The sequence below is a fragment of the Stegodyphus dumicola genome, chromosome 11 (genome assembly GCF_044657685.1).
Source record: "Stegodyphus dumicola isolate Sdum_Otavi_A_Nest chromosome 11, ASM4465768v1".
Lineage (NCBI taxonomy): Eukaryota > Metazoa > Arthropoda > Arachnida > Araneae > Eresidae > Stegodyphus > Stegodyphus dumicola.
In genome coordinates, this window is record NC_140778.1 from 168,341,904 (window position 1) to 168,358,441 (window position 16,538).

General features: G+C 31.9%; 1 protein-coding gene across 6 annotated transcripts in view; it reads right to left on the bottom strand.

Annotated features, from left to right (window-relative positions):
- Positions 1-11,437, bottom strand: part of LOC118194215 (cullin-5-like) — a 67,554-nt gene extending 56,117 nt beyond the window's left edge. For 3 of the 6 annotated variants that reach the window (XM_085826216.1, XM_085826215.1, XM_085826218.1), the window contains exons 1-2: positions 3,651-3,694; positions 3,317-3,416 (exon numbers count right to left, since the gene is read on the bottom strand). In XM_085826216.1, coding sequence (XP_085682342.1) covers positions 3,317-3,416; positions 3,651-3,679 — 129 coding nt within the window. In that variant the 5' untranslated portion in view covers positions 3,680-3,694. Of the gene's footprint in view, positions 1-3,316; positions 3,417-3,650; positions 3,695-9,257; positions 9,334-9,483; positions 10,006-11,192 lie in introns of those variants that run through there. The other 3 variants (XM_085826219.1, XM_085826220.1, XM_085826217.1) reach the window with 3 other exon arrangements.
- Positions 11,438-16,538: the final 5,101 nt, after the last annotated feature.

A 16,538-nucleotide genomic window follows, 5' to 3' on the forward strand; every position in this document is an offset into this window, starting at 1 on the left:
TTAACCAATATAAAATTTTCTTCTTGCTACTCGCTTCTACCTACAACTACCATGATACTGCTCCAATACCAATACTCTACAATACCAATGCTCCAATAATACTATCCTACAAATTGCATTACTCTTCTTACAGTTTATGGATTTACACATATTCCATATAATTCAAGAAGTTCCGCAACAAGTTTAGGAGCACTCAGTCTTGATTCCTTTTAATATTCCTTAGAATAAAATGCTTCATTCTATAAGAATAAGATAACTTAAATGGTCGTCCAGGTTTATATATATATATATATATATATATATATATATATAAGTAAATAGGCAATTTTTCTAATAAATTTCCCTTTCTTTTGATGGAAATCAATAACTAATCTGTGAGTTTCTAACAATGTTCCCTTTCACTGCAAGAATACATTAAAATAACCACTGCAAGAAAAACTAAAATAACAAACATTTTCTAAAAAGAAAATTTGAATTAAAATAGCAAATGATTTTTAGATTTTTGCCTAGTTTCTTTATTCTAATTCCATAAAATACTGTTTTTTATTTATTACAAACAATTTTAGTTAGAAATTATGAAAATGCCCGATTAATTTTGTGATATCTTTTTTCCCCATTTCAGCCTAAAATGCTATAAATCCTTTGAGAATATATAGTCAATAAAATGGAAAACACACAGAAGTTCTTGTCACTCAATAATACTCCCTAACTTTTGAAAATATCTGCACAACTCTTAAACATCCCAAACATAATTTCACAGATATAATTTCATTTGAAAATAAAATTTTACAGTTGTCTCTCAAACATAAGGACACTAAAATTAAATAAAATTTGATCAGGAAATTGCTAAAAACAAAATCTGCAGCTTGATGAAATATATGGCAGTAAAAATAGCAAAAGCAAAACATTTAATTTTTTTAATTTACTATTTAATTTTTTCAAATTAATTTAGTACAAAAACAGAGCTAAGAAAATATGAATTCAAAGGGAATATTTTTTAATATTTTATTTAAAAGCTTTTCTCCTATTACTTACAAAAATTTATAGTCACCGATAATTTTTGTGAGACACTGTATGAAAAAATTAACATGAAACACAGTTTAACAGTTTTAGTTTACTTCAGTTTTCTAAAACTGAATACATGAATACATCAAAACTGATAATATTGACATTCATAAATTAATGGGAAAGAAAAACATTATTTGATACATATACAGATAATCCTACTTTATATCACTTTTTTCACAAAAAAAGTCTTCCATACCACATTTTTCAATTTATGAAAGAAATCTAAAGAGATTTGGGGGTTTCATGAGAAAAAAGAAAAATGTAAAAATAACATTTGCTGCTTCTTTCAAAGCATCAGCTGGAGAAAAATATAGCTTCGACTGCAAAAAAATATGCAAGTATACAGAGTTTTGTCTACCATTTTGATGATCTATGATAGATTTAATCATTCTAATGCTGTCATACTTCCAAGTCTGTAATACGAGCTATCAAATACTGACTTTTAGCTTTGAGGCACATAGATAATTGAGCCACAGTCATGTTGACCTGGTGAATAAAAATGACAATTTTTTCTCTGTCCACCAATATTTCCTAATTATTACAACCTCTGCTATTTAAACTGTGCCTAAATTATTGCCAAACAAAGAGCAGCCCTAACCATTCTGAATTTTAGTCCACCTGCTATGAAAAGAGGTTTGAGTAGAACTGCTGCTTTGGCACAATCCATTAACTTGAGGGATAATAGATTTAAAGTTGTAAGTTTAAGCATTTATATGGAGAAATTCTTGGGATCAGTAAATGTTTTTGTGTCTACATTCAAAAGAATCATGGAAATATACTAGTTACAGACTGCATATGAGATGTAAATATGTTTGTTGCACACGTTCTTAATTTTTTCTTGATTAAGACTCATTGATAATTATCTGTGCACTGCTTAAATAAGGGGGATCAACAAGGAAGTACCCTTTTACCACAGTACCCTGTATTGCCTACCAGTTCCCCTTTTGACTAGTGATGAGTCGGTACTACCGAACCGGGTATTTTGTAACGGGTACTGAAAATCGGTACATCCAAGTACCTGTTACTTCAGTACCGAAATCGGTACTTTTCGGTATTCGTTACTTTTGTACCGAAACGGGTACTTTTTGGTATTCGTTACTTCTGTACCAAAACGGGTACTTTTCGGTATTCGTTACTTCTGTACCGAAACGGATACTTTTCGGTATTCGTTACTTCTGTACCGAAACGGGTGCTTTTCGGTATTCATTACTTCTGTACCGAAACGGGTGCTTTTCGGTATTCGTTACTTTGTAACGAAAATATGCATCTCTTCTCAGTATTTCGGTATTCGTTAATGGAGGATCGATGAGGGTTCAGCTCACTTCGGTTTTGGTACGAGGACAGTAGTATCTGGTTGTATTTGTGAAATGGTGATATGCGCTCCTCTTGTCCATGAATAGTCTGCTCCTCAGACACTTCCGTAGTTGATATGTTTTCTGATATTCAAAATCTTACTCCGTACAGATAAAATCAAACACGTGGTGACGTGGCAGAGTTCCTTCAGTGCACAAAATCGTTATCAGTACTCCAAATCGTTACTAGGGCACTTCGGTACTCCAAATCGTTACTAGGGTACTTTGGTACTCCAAATTGTTACTAGGGTACTCCAGTACAGCAAACCGTTACTAGGGTACTATGGTACAGCAAACCGTTACTCCGGTATTTCGTTACTTCGGTTCTCCAAATCGTTACTTGGGTATTCGGTACTTGAAAAAGTAATGGTTACTTGAGTAACGGGTACTTGTCTGTACCCGTTACTCTCGTACCGGGTACAAGAATGTACCGAAGTTGCCCATCACTACTTTTGACACAGCTTAATTCAAGGTTGTCATTGCTATTATCTCTAAACTCCTATATTTTTAGCTACCGTCCCAGTTCAGTTTACATGTTATTTCTGTTTATTTTGACTCTGCATACTATTCTTATTTTTAGCACTAATTTAAATTAACTTAGTTGATATTACTTAACAGTTCTTTTAAGGCCTCAAAAGTATACAAAATTTGGTCATACAATGATTGATAATTACCTTTACACTATACGCCTTTTTACATCAAGTATGATTGAACAAAATTGCTCTATTTTCATAAAACAGATAAAGGCTGTATATAATCCTTACCATATTAACTTTGCTTAATAGTTTTCTCAAAAAGCTAATTACAGATACCTTTATGCAATAAAAAAACTATACAAAATATTAAACATTAGTCAAAATTTTATACCAGAAAAAAAATATGAAGCTATTACTTACAGATTGAGCTTGTGGAGTAAAATCTAGGATATGCTCCTGCAAACTCTGATACAATTTTAATGCACTGTTATCTTTACCAAGGCAAACATTATGTACCAACCTATAGAATAAAAAATTTTTTAAAAATTAAAAAATTTTAAAAAAATCTACCTCAGTAATTATTATTTTAGCTCAAACCAATACAGTTTAATATTTCCAATCTGTACATCATTCCATTAAGTACACCTAAACATGCAAAATTCAAGTCATTTACTTTAATGTGTATTATATATAGATGATGCTTGTTATGACAACTATAAGTAGTATTTTATAAACTGGTGTAAAACATCCTTACCTGATGAAAATATAATCAATTCCTTTCATTACATCATAGCTGGTAATTTCAAAATATGAAAAAGCGGAGAATCTTGCAGAAAACCAGGAGTTGCCAAGAAGTGGTGTTCTTTTTTTTTTTTTTCTGGGCAGCAATGTCATTTCAAAATAACTCCATATTAATTCAAAATTTTTTTGTAATATACTATTGTGATTGACTATTGAGCTATTTATAATGTGTTTCTGGTGTAAAATATATTAATATTTAATTAGATATTCTACATTTTATATTCTTTGGCTACTTCAGTTTTATATTTTTGTAATGTGAGAAGATCCTGAGCAAGGCAGAATTTTATTTAATGATGTACTTTTTCAGTAGGATGAAAATAAAATGAATAATTAATGTTCATACTACAGTCAAAAGTCGTTAATCCGGACTCGTCGGGACTTCGGCGATTCCGGATTATCGATTTTTCCAGATCATAGATCATCAGTTTAAATCTGGTAAGATGGCATGCAGAAATTACAAAATTAAAAATATGAAACCATAATTTATGAAATAAAGAACAATTATGATCTAAAGGGTATCAAAATTTACAAAAAGAAAAAGCTTAATATTTATTTGTTTACTTTATTAAACATTTCCTTCAATGTAAGTTGCTTCGTTTCATGTGATAATACTTTCTCTTTAATTCTATTAAACAGACATAATTTCTTGTTTAGTTACAAAGTTCCGCTGTTCAAGTCCTATAATTGCTGTGTTGAGAATACCGACTAATTTGTCAATCGAAATGCTTTCGTTTTCAATAACCTCTGGGTCACTTTCTTCACTATCGGAAGCGAATTATAATGACGAGGAACTTGATTTAAATCATATCAAAGACCGAGATGAAATACTACACTTAGTACGGAATTATAAACCAAATAAAATAAAAACATCTGCTCTGAAGATAAGGATAGTGCTGACAGATCAACTTCCAATCCCCAGCGTGAAATTGATAAACAGATTTCGGATTTCAAAACATACTTTCGCTTTGTAGATACAAATTACATATTAGTAAATATATATCGGAAATTCTATTTGACATAATCTTTCTAATCTATCATAATCTAATAATGACGTTTCTGCCCCCCCCCCTCTGCCGCAGAGCAGTGTGAAATTGATAAACAGATTTCGGATTTCAAAACATACTTTCGCTTTGTAGTAAATATATATCGGAAATTCTATTTGACATAATCGAAAGTTCAAGCTTACTTTTATAAAATTGCTCTAACAGTCTGCAAAAAATAATAAGCCAGATACGATTCGAAGATTAAGGAACAACACAATCTGCAACATTAACTGAATTAGATAACTTTAGCTTAGCGTATAACTCCGTTACACATTAAACGCGCATGCGCACAAACATATTCGCAGTGCAAGGGTCTTATGCGCTCCCGTAAACGCCTGTGCGCATGCGTGAACGCGACGCATGCGCAGAAAGTTTGTAGCTTTGAGGTCCGGATTATGGGTGTCCGAATTAACGACTTTTGACTGTATTATGTAAACAAACTTACTATATGTGAATAAATTAAAATATCATTTTTTCATGTAAAATAAATTAAACATAAATATTAACTGATTAAATGTTGCTCGAATCACGATGAAAAGTTCTGTAAATACCTACAGCAAATTAAGACAAATCAAATAAAATTTAATAGGAAAAGTTATGCTGAAAATCATTAGAAGTGAAAGAATGGAATTAGCCCAATTTCAGTTTCCTTTACCTAATAAACTGCATTTATTGGCAGGAAATGTTTTACTTTGTAAAAGATAAAAATTTGAAATCAGGAGATATAATGAAAAATTAGGAATTTCCTTCTAAAATTGGAAGTTGGTAATTATGTAATACAGGGTATCCAGGAATTCTTTCCCTGCTTATAAATATTCATAACACATAAAATATGACATAAAGACACATACTTTTTTACCTTGAATTGCATGTAACATATTCAAGTTTTTGTGTACTTTTGTGTGTGTAGTAAGTTTTGTGTAAATTTATACATGTGATTCTTTCATTGCCCAAAGGATATCCAGGTGATATTTCAATTCCATCCTTGTGTTGGTCAACATTACATGAGAGATGGATGTTATGACTTCAGTAATTCTGCATTGTAATACTACAATACAGGCATGAAAGCGCATGTTGGCAAAAAAAGCTGAATAACGCGCGGACACAAAATTACACAAAAACTAATTGCGCACGCGCGACCTCAAAAAAAAAAAACACATTTTAATATAAAAAGTATTAAACATATACATATAATTAAACTAAAATAATACTTGTACTTACTATTTTGCTATTAATTTTATCTTGTAAAAAAAAATTAATAAATCACCAAGAGATTGTAATGAATTAACCTTCTTTAAGATGCTATTTATGTAACTTAATTTAACAGTTGATACATGAATACTGTACACAGCATTACAACACACTAATATACATATTTATGTTATATATTACTGCCCATTTTCAGGCAATAACAAGTTTTAGAGATAATATATAACTGTTACTATAGCTCTCAATTATCTTCAATAAACAGTACTTTGTATAACACCAGAAAAAGTAGTCATATGAGATAATATAGTTACAAAATAACATATAGTTAAAGGAGGAATACAAAAAATAGCTATTTTGTCTCAGTCTCACTCGATCCTGATTAAAAATTTTTAGGGAAAAAGCTTTTTCTTTTTTGCTACTTTTGCAGCCAACTTTTTTAATTTCCGTTTGCGAGTTTGTCTCGATTTCTTTTCAGCAGCTTTCATACAATCCATTGATACTTTTTTATTTTCTTCTTTATTTTCTGCAATGTTTAATTGCTTTTTTTTTTTTTTTTTTTAGATTCTCGCTCCTCCTTTTTAATCTCTAGCTCTTCTTTGTACAGTTTATGAGCATTCCTTAAATTTTTACATGGAGTTTTGTGTACTGGAGAATGCATGTGGTTATCCTTATGTCCGACAGATGGCACCAGCACTGATGGCTGAAATTATTGAAGTCCGCTCTTGTTTTACGGTTGGTTGCTCTTCTTTGATTCGATATCCTGCGCATCTAGTTCCGCCTTTCCACATAAGCCCCACCTACTTCGTCTTGATGTGAAACAACGTATTTCGTGATCTCAGCTCAGGCAAACTCGAAAAGTTCGCAACAAGGAGTGCCCACGTTTGATCGCTAACCCAGCGTAATATTATACGATGGCATGATGTAAAGTTTTTTTACAAAGAAAAGAGGAAGAAAGAGAGCATGTCCTGTATTTACCTCCCCACACAACACCACGCCGGTCGCGATTTTTCAACGGTTCTGCATCGATCTCAGAAACAGCCTGGGTGATGTTCAAAAAAGCGGAATTACGCGAAAACACAGAAAACTTTGATACCTGTACAATATCATTCACTGGTGTCTAGTAAACCTGGTCCTTGACATAACCGCAAAGGAAGAAATTCAGTGGTGTTGTCTGGTGATCGTGAAGGCCAGTTTATGGAACTATCCTAATAGGCATGGATATCTAACCACCACTAAATTAACGCACTATCTTGTGGAAAATTAAGTCCAGAATATCCCAAATCTGTGGCACAATAAGTAATTGCAATATATTGCGATAGGTATTGACTGTGATCATCTTTTGACTGAAGACACAGGTTCCATGATTTAATTGTGCATAAAATCGCACCACACATTCAGCTTGTGGCTGTTTCTGATGGTCTCCAACATAGTGTGAAGAATCTCGCATCCCCAGATTCTAGCATTGTGTCACTTGACACCACCATTCAAATGAAATGTGGCCTCATCTGAGAAAAGGACACATTTCAGATAGTCAATATTTTTTTCAATCTCACACAGCTTGGCAACAGCAAAGTCATAATGAGCAAGGCAATCAATCCAACAAACAAAGTAACAGTAAGCATGTACACCAAAACTTGAATATGTTACATGCAATTCAATATAAAAAATATTTGTCAATGTGTTACATTTTGTGCTTTATGAATATTTGTAATCAGAAAAAGAATTTTGGGACATATTGTATAGTGATCACTCGGTACAGTTCAAAAGCATGACAATGTAATAATAATAAATTAAATAAATAATAAATGAATAATTTATGCTAACATAACTTATTAACACAAATTTTGTAAAGTTTGAAGGCAACCCACATAGGTTCCTATTTTTGAAGTAACAAATTCTTCAGAATTTTTCTGCGCCTTCAAGAAGATGAAACAATGTCATCTTTCTTGAAATTTATAGTTTAATATAAAATTTAAGCAAATTGAGATATCTTTACCAAGTTTTTATTTTTAATTCCAGTAAAATTTTATTTTTAATTTAACCACTTAATTCTTTAACTAATTATAAAGCATACAAAATCTGTAAGTAAAGCAATACGAGTATGTTTAAAACAGAATTCTAGATCTTGAAGAAGAATTAAATTTTGATTAATCTTTAGTTGTATCACACTGCTGATAATGGTTAAAAATATATAACATGTCATAGCTTTCAACCCTGAACATGAAAATTCAGGAGGTTTTTCAGACCCGAAATTGGGTGTTTCTGGAAGTTTTCCGCATTGTATGGTAGCACCTTTTCAAACGAACTTCAAACTGGCCTTGAAGACCCTTTATAATGGTTATTCAACTATTTATAATGATTCTGATGTAAAACATATTAATATTAGTTGGTAAGTTAAATTAAAATTTACTTTTTACTTGCCTTTTTAGTATTATTTATGTATTTTTTTATAAATAGCATCTAGTTTCTTTTTGATTTATTTGCATAATTTGTGCCAGGGAAGTTTTTTTTACGCAAGAGTTTCTAAATTACTTTGGTTTTCTACTCTTAATTGACTTTAGTTATCCTAGTCTTTACTTGCTAATTTCTCTAAATTCCACTTGTTTAAATTTCTTTTTAGTAATTCACAATTTTTGGTTTTGAATTTTTCTTTTACCCTTGCCTACATGAATGACGAAACATGAATTGAATAACTGAAGAGTTAGGTTTGGAGGCAACTTCGCCTTGATAAGTCTGTCTCCTGCCTGCTCAACAATTATTCACTTATGCATTTTTATAAATTTTTAGGATTAAAAAAAAATTATTGGAATTATATATTATACATTTATTATATATTCATAGATTTTGATACTTGCACTTGATTTACATATGCTCTCAGAATTTAATGATATTGTAGATTATTATAACATAGCAATAATTAATCATTTATTTGTAATTCAAGTTCATTTAAAATTTAATCAACTTTAAATTTGCTTTTTACGAATAGAGAATGTTTTTTAAAATTTAATATTTAATTAGATCTTCTAAACTTTAAATTAGATATTCTAAATTTTATGTCCTTTGGCTCTAATTTAATTTTGTAATTTTCTTACACTTTTATACTAAAAAAAATCTTGAGTAGAGAAGGAAGAGTTTAATTTAGTGCAGTACTTTCAAATGTGACAAATATTATATTAAATAATATACATACAGTTGTGTAGATAAACACAGTACTGTACTATTCACTGAAGTAAAACAAAATGAAATATAAATACTACCTAATTAAACATAGGCTGAATTTTCATAAAAGGTTCGATACTTACACTTACCTGGTGCAATTTAATGATTTTTTTTGTAAGTAAAAAGATAAGTTACTTGATGAGTGCAAGATTGTAGTTTTTGCACCTGTTTTTAAAAAGATTTCCAAACTATCAATATTTATTTTAAGTTGGCAAGCATTATCAACAAATGAGCATGTAAGCCTATTTTAGCAATTTAAAATGCAAATTTTAATTATTAAATGAGGATTATGTGATGCATTAAAAAACACATTACATTCATCTCCAGATCTTTCCGTAATTTTTTAGCATTCTTCTTCCAAGTACACAGTGCTCTGTTTTCACTTTAAAAAAATCAGAGAATTCCAGAGGCGGGAGGGCTGTGTGATCACCGAGGCAAGCGGCAGCACGATCGCTGCGCTCCGTAAAAAAGTGAAAATTTTTCCTTTCCTCTTGGTGATTATCAATTAAATTTCTTTGAAAAATTTTTTATTTTTCCTCTACAAAACCTATATCATTCCAATGAATTTCGGCTCCGATGTTGACGAGAATAAAACAGCGGACAATGTAAGGATATACTTCAAAAGACTGGAATTTTAAGATAAGTACTTTTCTTTCATCTAAACTAAATCAAATTTCTATAAATAAGTGCCTTTAAATCAATAAATCTTAATTTTTCATCAGTTTAAAGCATTAAAAAATACTTGAAATTGCCATTGCTTGTGGCTTCCTTTGTGTATCAACTCGAAACAGACGCCAGCATTATCAGTTCACCTCTGTCAACACTTACAAAGCCCTTAAGGAATCTCGAGAGAGGGAAAATTTGGGGATGAGAGGGATAATTTGGGCATCGCGCTATTTCCCTCTCGGATCTTCTGGATTCTCTTTTCCTTCTAGATCGCTTGAATATAGTTTCGCCTTTAAATAATATTATACCTCACCGATTTTTCTCATACTGTTCTTTGCTATCTGTTAAATGTCCATATGTAAGGGATGGTTTATTCTTCACCGCCTTAAATAAATTTTTAGAACTATGAGCTTATATAAATAACAGTGTGCCTCATTGTGTTATATTAACATTATTTAACTAGTAATAAATTATGATAGTAGAATAATTAATCTTGTAATAAATTATGATAGTTAAATTAATAAATACTGTTTAATTTGTGTTTTTAATACATATACTCAGTTATTTACACACATAAATATATATATATATATTTTTTATTTTATTTTTTTATTTATTTATTTTTTTTTTGGTGTATGCGGTTGTGGTCTTGTATTGTATATGGTTCTATGTTGTTAGTCTGCTGCTGCTTTTTGAAAAATGTATGAAAATGTTGAGAATGAAAGTAGCATAAGTTACTTTGGTTAAATTAATATATACTTTTGTTTGACGACCTTTGTTGATATCTCAGGATGCAAGCATACATATTACTTTATATTCCATGCTAAATACCTTGATACGAAGCATTTTAACACCGTCAATATTTGTTTTTTCCCCAGTAACACATCTATTCACCATTACCAAACACACTCACTACACAAACACACCTGTGAGACACTATTTATTGTAAATGAAGACAGTTTCTTCTCCTTTTAACTACACTCATGGACACAATCGTATTTTAGGATATTTTCTACTTCTTTTCGTTTTCTTTCTATAGGCCCTTTTTTTTTTTTTTTTTTTTTTCTTTTTCCCTCTATTATTTTTGGGCCATTTATTTAAAATTTTATTTTGTCCCATCTTTTCTTCCTGGCCTTTTGAACTCGTACAAGATGTACGAAGTTCCTTTTTACTCTCCTCAAATACGAAATTGCCCCTCTTTCTTTATACCTTTCCTCGCACCTATGCTTGATTTTTCGCCCATCGGTGCAGAAAGACTTAGCGGGTGCAAAACAAGACATCTGTCTACTTTGTCTGTCTGTCTGTCAGAATTCCAGAGGCTCGGCATTGCGCAAACCTCAGCAATACTGGCTACCTACCAAAATGTGTCTCCTCACTGTTCCCTTTAGAGGTTTTGTATCAAAATTCTGTATTTCTGCAGAAATTTTACTGCAGTTTCTTCCACTGCTGACAAATCCCACAAAAGCTATTGGATTTTGAAATACATTAAGAATACATACAAAAATGGAGACATTTCTTGACTGAAAGATTGTTATGAGCAGGGTTGCCTGAAGAATAGCTATGCACATGATTCCTAGAGTTTGCAACATTCGGAAAATTTGGTGACTTCTAAGAAGACAGTTGCAATAACACATACATACCAAAAGTTTTATACATACCATGTCTACAGAGATAAATCAGATAAAAAAAAATTATTATGAAAAAGCATGCTGAAATTCACTACAGGTGGCAGAATCAAATTTTCACACTTTTAAGTTTCATTAATTCAATGAAGTTCATTTATTCATGGGGGGAAAAACTTTTCTTAATAAAAGTTTAAAATTGGGAGATTTTGTGGTCTAGCAGGAGGCTTGGAGATGCAACAAAAAAAGTCTCCCGATAAAACTTAAAGAGTTGGCATATCTTACATGTATATATAGAAAGAAAGAATAGCATTAATAAAACACCCACAAAATGTTTAAATATAGTACAGCTGAAAAATGTGTCCAAAAATGGAAACATTAGCTAAAATGTACTGAGGTATTATATAATCATTAACTTTCCAAGTGAGTGAACCATACATATAAGTTCACAAATAGTAGTTACAAAAATTGGACAAGCTAATTTCAAACCCAAAATCAAATTATGTGTTGGAAGCTGCAATAATTCAGTGGCAATATTTATTAAATACAAAATATACACAAAGTAAAAGAAAATCATATTCCCACTCAAATAAGGAATTGGTAAAAAATTGATTTTTTTTTTTTTTTTTCCCTTTTGCAACGGCAAACTACTGCTGTAAAAATAGCTTGTTGAAACTCTCACCGACAACCACGTGATTTGCGCATGCGCGCAGCAAAACCTAAAACAGAACTTTTTTTAACTGAACTTTGAAAACTCGTGATGGACGTTTGAGTGAAACATGTAATCCTACTCTTCTGCGTTATATATATATTTTAGTTTAGTGATGTGATTGTAAATCAAATATCTTATTATTATCTTAGAAGCCTCTCTCTTTCTGTGAGTAGTGCATCGATGAATGAAATAAACACTCCCGATACGCCTTTGGATTAGAAAGAAGATCGACTAAAAGGTAAGCCTTTTTACCTTTTATTTTCTAAGAAATTATTATGATTACACATTTTTTGGCATCCCGTACCGCGAATGAAAGCAAATTGTTGATACTTGTTGAATTATTGAATACTAAACAATGACAGAATTCATCGATACATTGAAAAGGAAACGCGGCCACATAAGGGCTGCCGTTACAAAATTAATTGGCTGAATCGAAACTGAATTATCAAAAACAGAAGTGAATGCAGAGGAACTAGAAATTTCCTTAGAACTCTTAAATGAAAAATCGATCGAGTTAAAGCAAATAGATGCCGATATAGAAAAATTAATAGACATAAAGGATCTAGACCAGGAATTAAACGGTGTTGACGAATATCGTGAAAGAATAACTACATTTAAATACAAAGCTAACAAAAAATTGAAAGAAATTAATATAGAACAACAAAAATTTAGTGTGTTAAGAAGCACTGAACAGTTAAGTATTATAGAAAACATTAAAAGCGAAAATCATAATGTGAAGCTTCCTAAACTTACGATTCCGAAGTTTTATGGCGAGAGCTGCGAATGGCTGACATTTTGGAACACTTTTTCATTAGCCATACACCAAAATAAAACGCTTGACGCTATAAGCAAATTTAATTATTTGAAATCCCTTTTGGGAGGTAATGTTTATAACACCATTGACGGTTTCGATTTAACCGAAGAAAATTACGAAACTTCAGTTAAACTCCTCACAGAAAGATTTGGAAATAAAGATGTACTACTAAACGCCCATATAGACAAATTACTGAAAATAAGACCTCTAAAGGATTCTAATGACATTCAAAATTTCCAATTACATACAAAAACAGAATTAAAAGTTATTCAATTACATACAAAAACATATTCGATGTCTTGAATCATTAAATATGACCTCAGAAACATATGGAGCACCTATTTTGCTTAAAACATTGCCTGCAGATTTGGTTTTGGAATATAATAAAACACTTCGAAAATAAAATTACGATTTGAATCACCTAGTGGAATTTCTTTCTCAGCAATTAATTGCAAGGGAAAAGCTTTGCAATCGAAAGAAGCACCGTCAATTTCTCCTCATACAACCCCCTCCCCCGACAAACAAAACGCGAAAGCAAGCTGTCAACTTGGCATGATAAACGGGTACCAGATGTATCGTCTGCCTCGCAGTTGCTGTCTACAAATGAGAATCAAAATTATAAACATTCAAACTGCATATTTTGCGATTCAGATCATGAAAGTTATGAATGTCGGAATGCGAGTCGTTTAACCTTAGATGAAAAAAAGCAAAAATTGCTGAATCACGGATTCTGTTTTAAATGTTTGAAACGGAACCATATTTCCCGCTTATGCAAAACCAAAGTTAAATGTTCCATATGCGGTAAAGCTCATTTGTCAATAATGTGCAACTCTCACGGAAATAATTCTACAGACATTATTGGGGATGAAAATAATAAAAAAGACTGTGTTCTGACAAATAAATCTTGCATGCAGTTAGTAAATTTGCAAACTTTAATATTAAAACTTCGTGGGGATGGGATCGAAAAATATGTGAGAATTTTAATAGATAGTGGTTCCCAGCGATCCTACATTTCGAAGTATGCAGTTAGTATAATGAATTATAAAACAAGTGGTAAAGAAGAATTAATCCATGGTTTGTTCGGAGGAATTGAAAAGAAAGAAACTCATAGTAAATATTTAATTAGATTGAGTAGTCTTAAAGGTGATTATCACTGTAATTTTCAGGTTTTGGATCAGGATAAAATATGTACTGACATTCCTCAAATTCGTAGAGATACATATCTTATTGAACTGCGAAAACATGGAATTTAACTGACATGCAGAATAAATCTTTGATTTGATGTATGAAAAATCACCTTTAAAAATTCATGTTCTTTTAGGTGCAGATGTGGCAGGAAAGCTTCTAACAGGGAAAGTTAGACAACTAAAATGTGGGTTATCATGCGTACACACTAGATTAGGATGGACAATGATGGGGAAAAATGAAAAGCGTGAGTTCTCTGACAGTACGAAAACTGTATTGTCACTTCATGTTAATGATGCTAAAATTTCGGATTTACGGTGTCTTGACTCGTAATGATGCTAATGATGCTAAAATGATGCTAAAACTCGTTAATGATGCTAAAATTTCGGATTTACGGTGACTTGACTCTGCTACAACCCACACAAGAAAGGAAATTAAAAGGAAATTAATGAAATCGCTAAAACATAATTTTGTCAGTCATTAAAGAGAGATAGTGAGGGTAGATATTCCTTGGTTAGAAGGGCATGAGGTTTTACCTGACAACAGATTATTAGCAGAGAAAAGGTTAAAATCCTGCATCAAAAATCTTCAGTCAAAAAACTGTCTGAAAGAGTATGAAAATATTTTTAGCAAATGGGCTGAAAAAGGTATTATAGAATCTGTTGAAGATAAGAAAACCAAAAATTGTCATTAACTACCACATAGGGCTGTAATTAAGCAAAGTTCAACCACAAAGATTAGACCTGTGTTCGATGCCTCAGCGAAGGAAAGGAATGGTGTGTCCTTAAATGACTGTTTAGAAAAGGGCCCAAATTATTTGGAATTAATACCGAGTATTTTAAACAGATTTCGCCTAGGTAAATACGGGGTTATCTCAGATATATGTAAGGCCTTTTTGCAAATAGGTGTCTGTCTTCGAGATAGAGACTTTCTTAGATTTCTCTGGTGGGAAGAAGGAGATTCCGAAAAATTTAAAATATATCGACATAAGCGCGTTGTGTTTGGCGTTAATGGCAGTCCTTTTTTTCTCGCCGCCACACTGAATTATCATCTCGAGAATGTTCCTGAACATCAACAAGAGGTAGCTAAGAAATTAAGTGAATCAATGTACGTCGACAATTGTGTGGCCAGCATTGATACTATTGAAGGACTAAACACTTTCATTAATGTGTCGAAGGAAATTATGTCGACTGCTAAATTTGATTTAAGGGGATGGTGTTACAATGAACCTAGCAATGAAACTTTAAAAGGAAATCCTTGCAATAAAGACTCCGATAAAACCGTATCAGTTCTGGGGTTGAAATGGAATTTATCAAATGACACTTTGTCCTGTGACTTTAAAGATAGTTCTGTGAAACAGCCTGTCAACAAAAGGAATATATTGTCAATAGTACACAGGATTTTTGATTCGATTGGTTTTACAGCTCCTGCTACTCTGATTCCTAAGCTAATGCTTCAAGAATGCTGGAAACAGTAGATTTCATGGGATAACAATTTACCTAAAAGCATTTCTGACAAATTTGAAAGTTGGAAAAATAAATTGCACAATTTGGAAAAAATAGCTATACCCAGAAGAATTTTTGCTGACTCCGAAAGAATTTCCGATTTATCTTATTAATGATATTTATCTTATTCCGATTTATCTTATTATTATTATCTCTTATTAACGTGTTTCGTGACTCGAGTAAATATGCCACATGCATATTTATGCGAAGCTGTAATGAAAATTCCGTTACATGTCAGCTCATCTCAGCTTGATCCAGAGTGGCACCTATCAAGCCGATTTCCATACCACGACTAGAGCTCTTAGCTTGTACGATTGGTGCTAGACTAGCACATCGTGTTAAGGAAGATTTGAGACTAGAAAGCTTGCCTATTTATTATTGGAGTGATTCTATGGATGCATTATTTTGGATAAAAAAGAATGAAAACCGGGCCGTTTTCGTTCACAATAGAGTGAAAGAAATCCGTACTCTAAGTAATCCAAACGACTGGAATTATATTCCTGGAACACTAAATCCAGCTGACCTCCCTTCCCGAGGATGCAGTCCGGAAACCTTAGTCAAATAGAAATGGTGGGAGGGTCCCGATTGGTTGAGAAATGATTCAGAAAAATAGCCTACCTCTGAAATTGTACTGAATTTTGACATTATAAATGCTGAAAGAAAGAAGACAATAATTTCTGCAGTTAATTCGAATGCTATGACTGAAGTTAATTTTGATAAGATTTCTTCGTACAATACCATTCTAAAGATAATATCTTGGATCTTCCATTTTGTTAAAAATGTCAGACTAAGTCCTAATGATAGAACTTATGGAACAATTACAGCGGAAGAAATTAAAGGAGCCGAACTAACTCTTTTGAGATTAG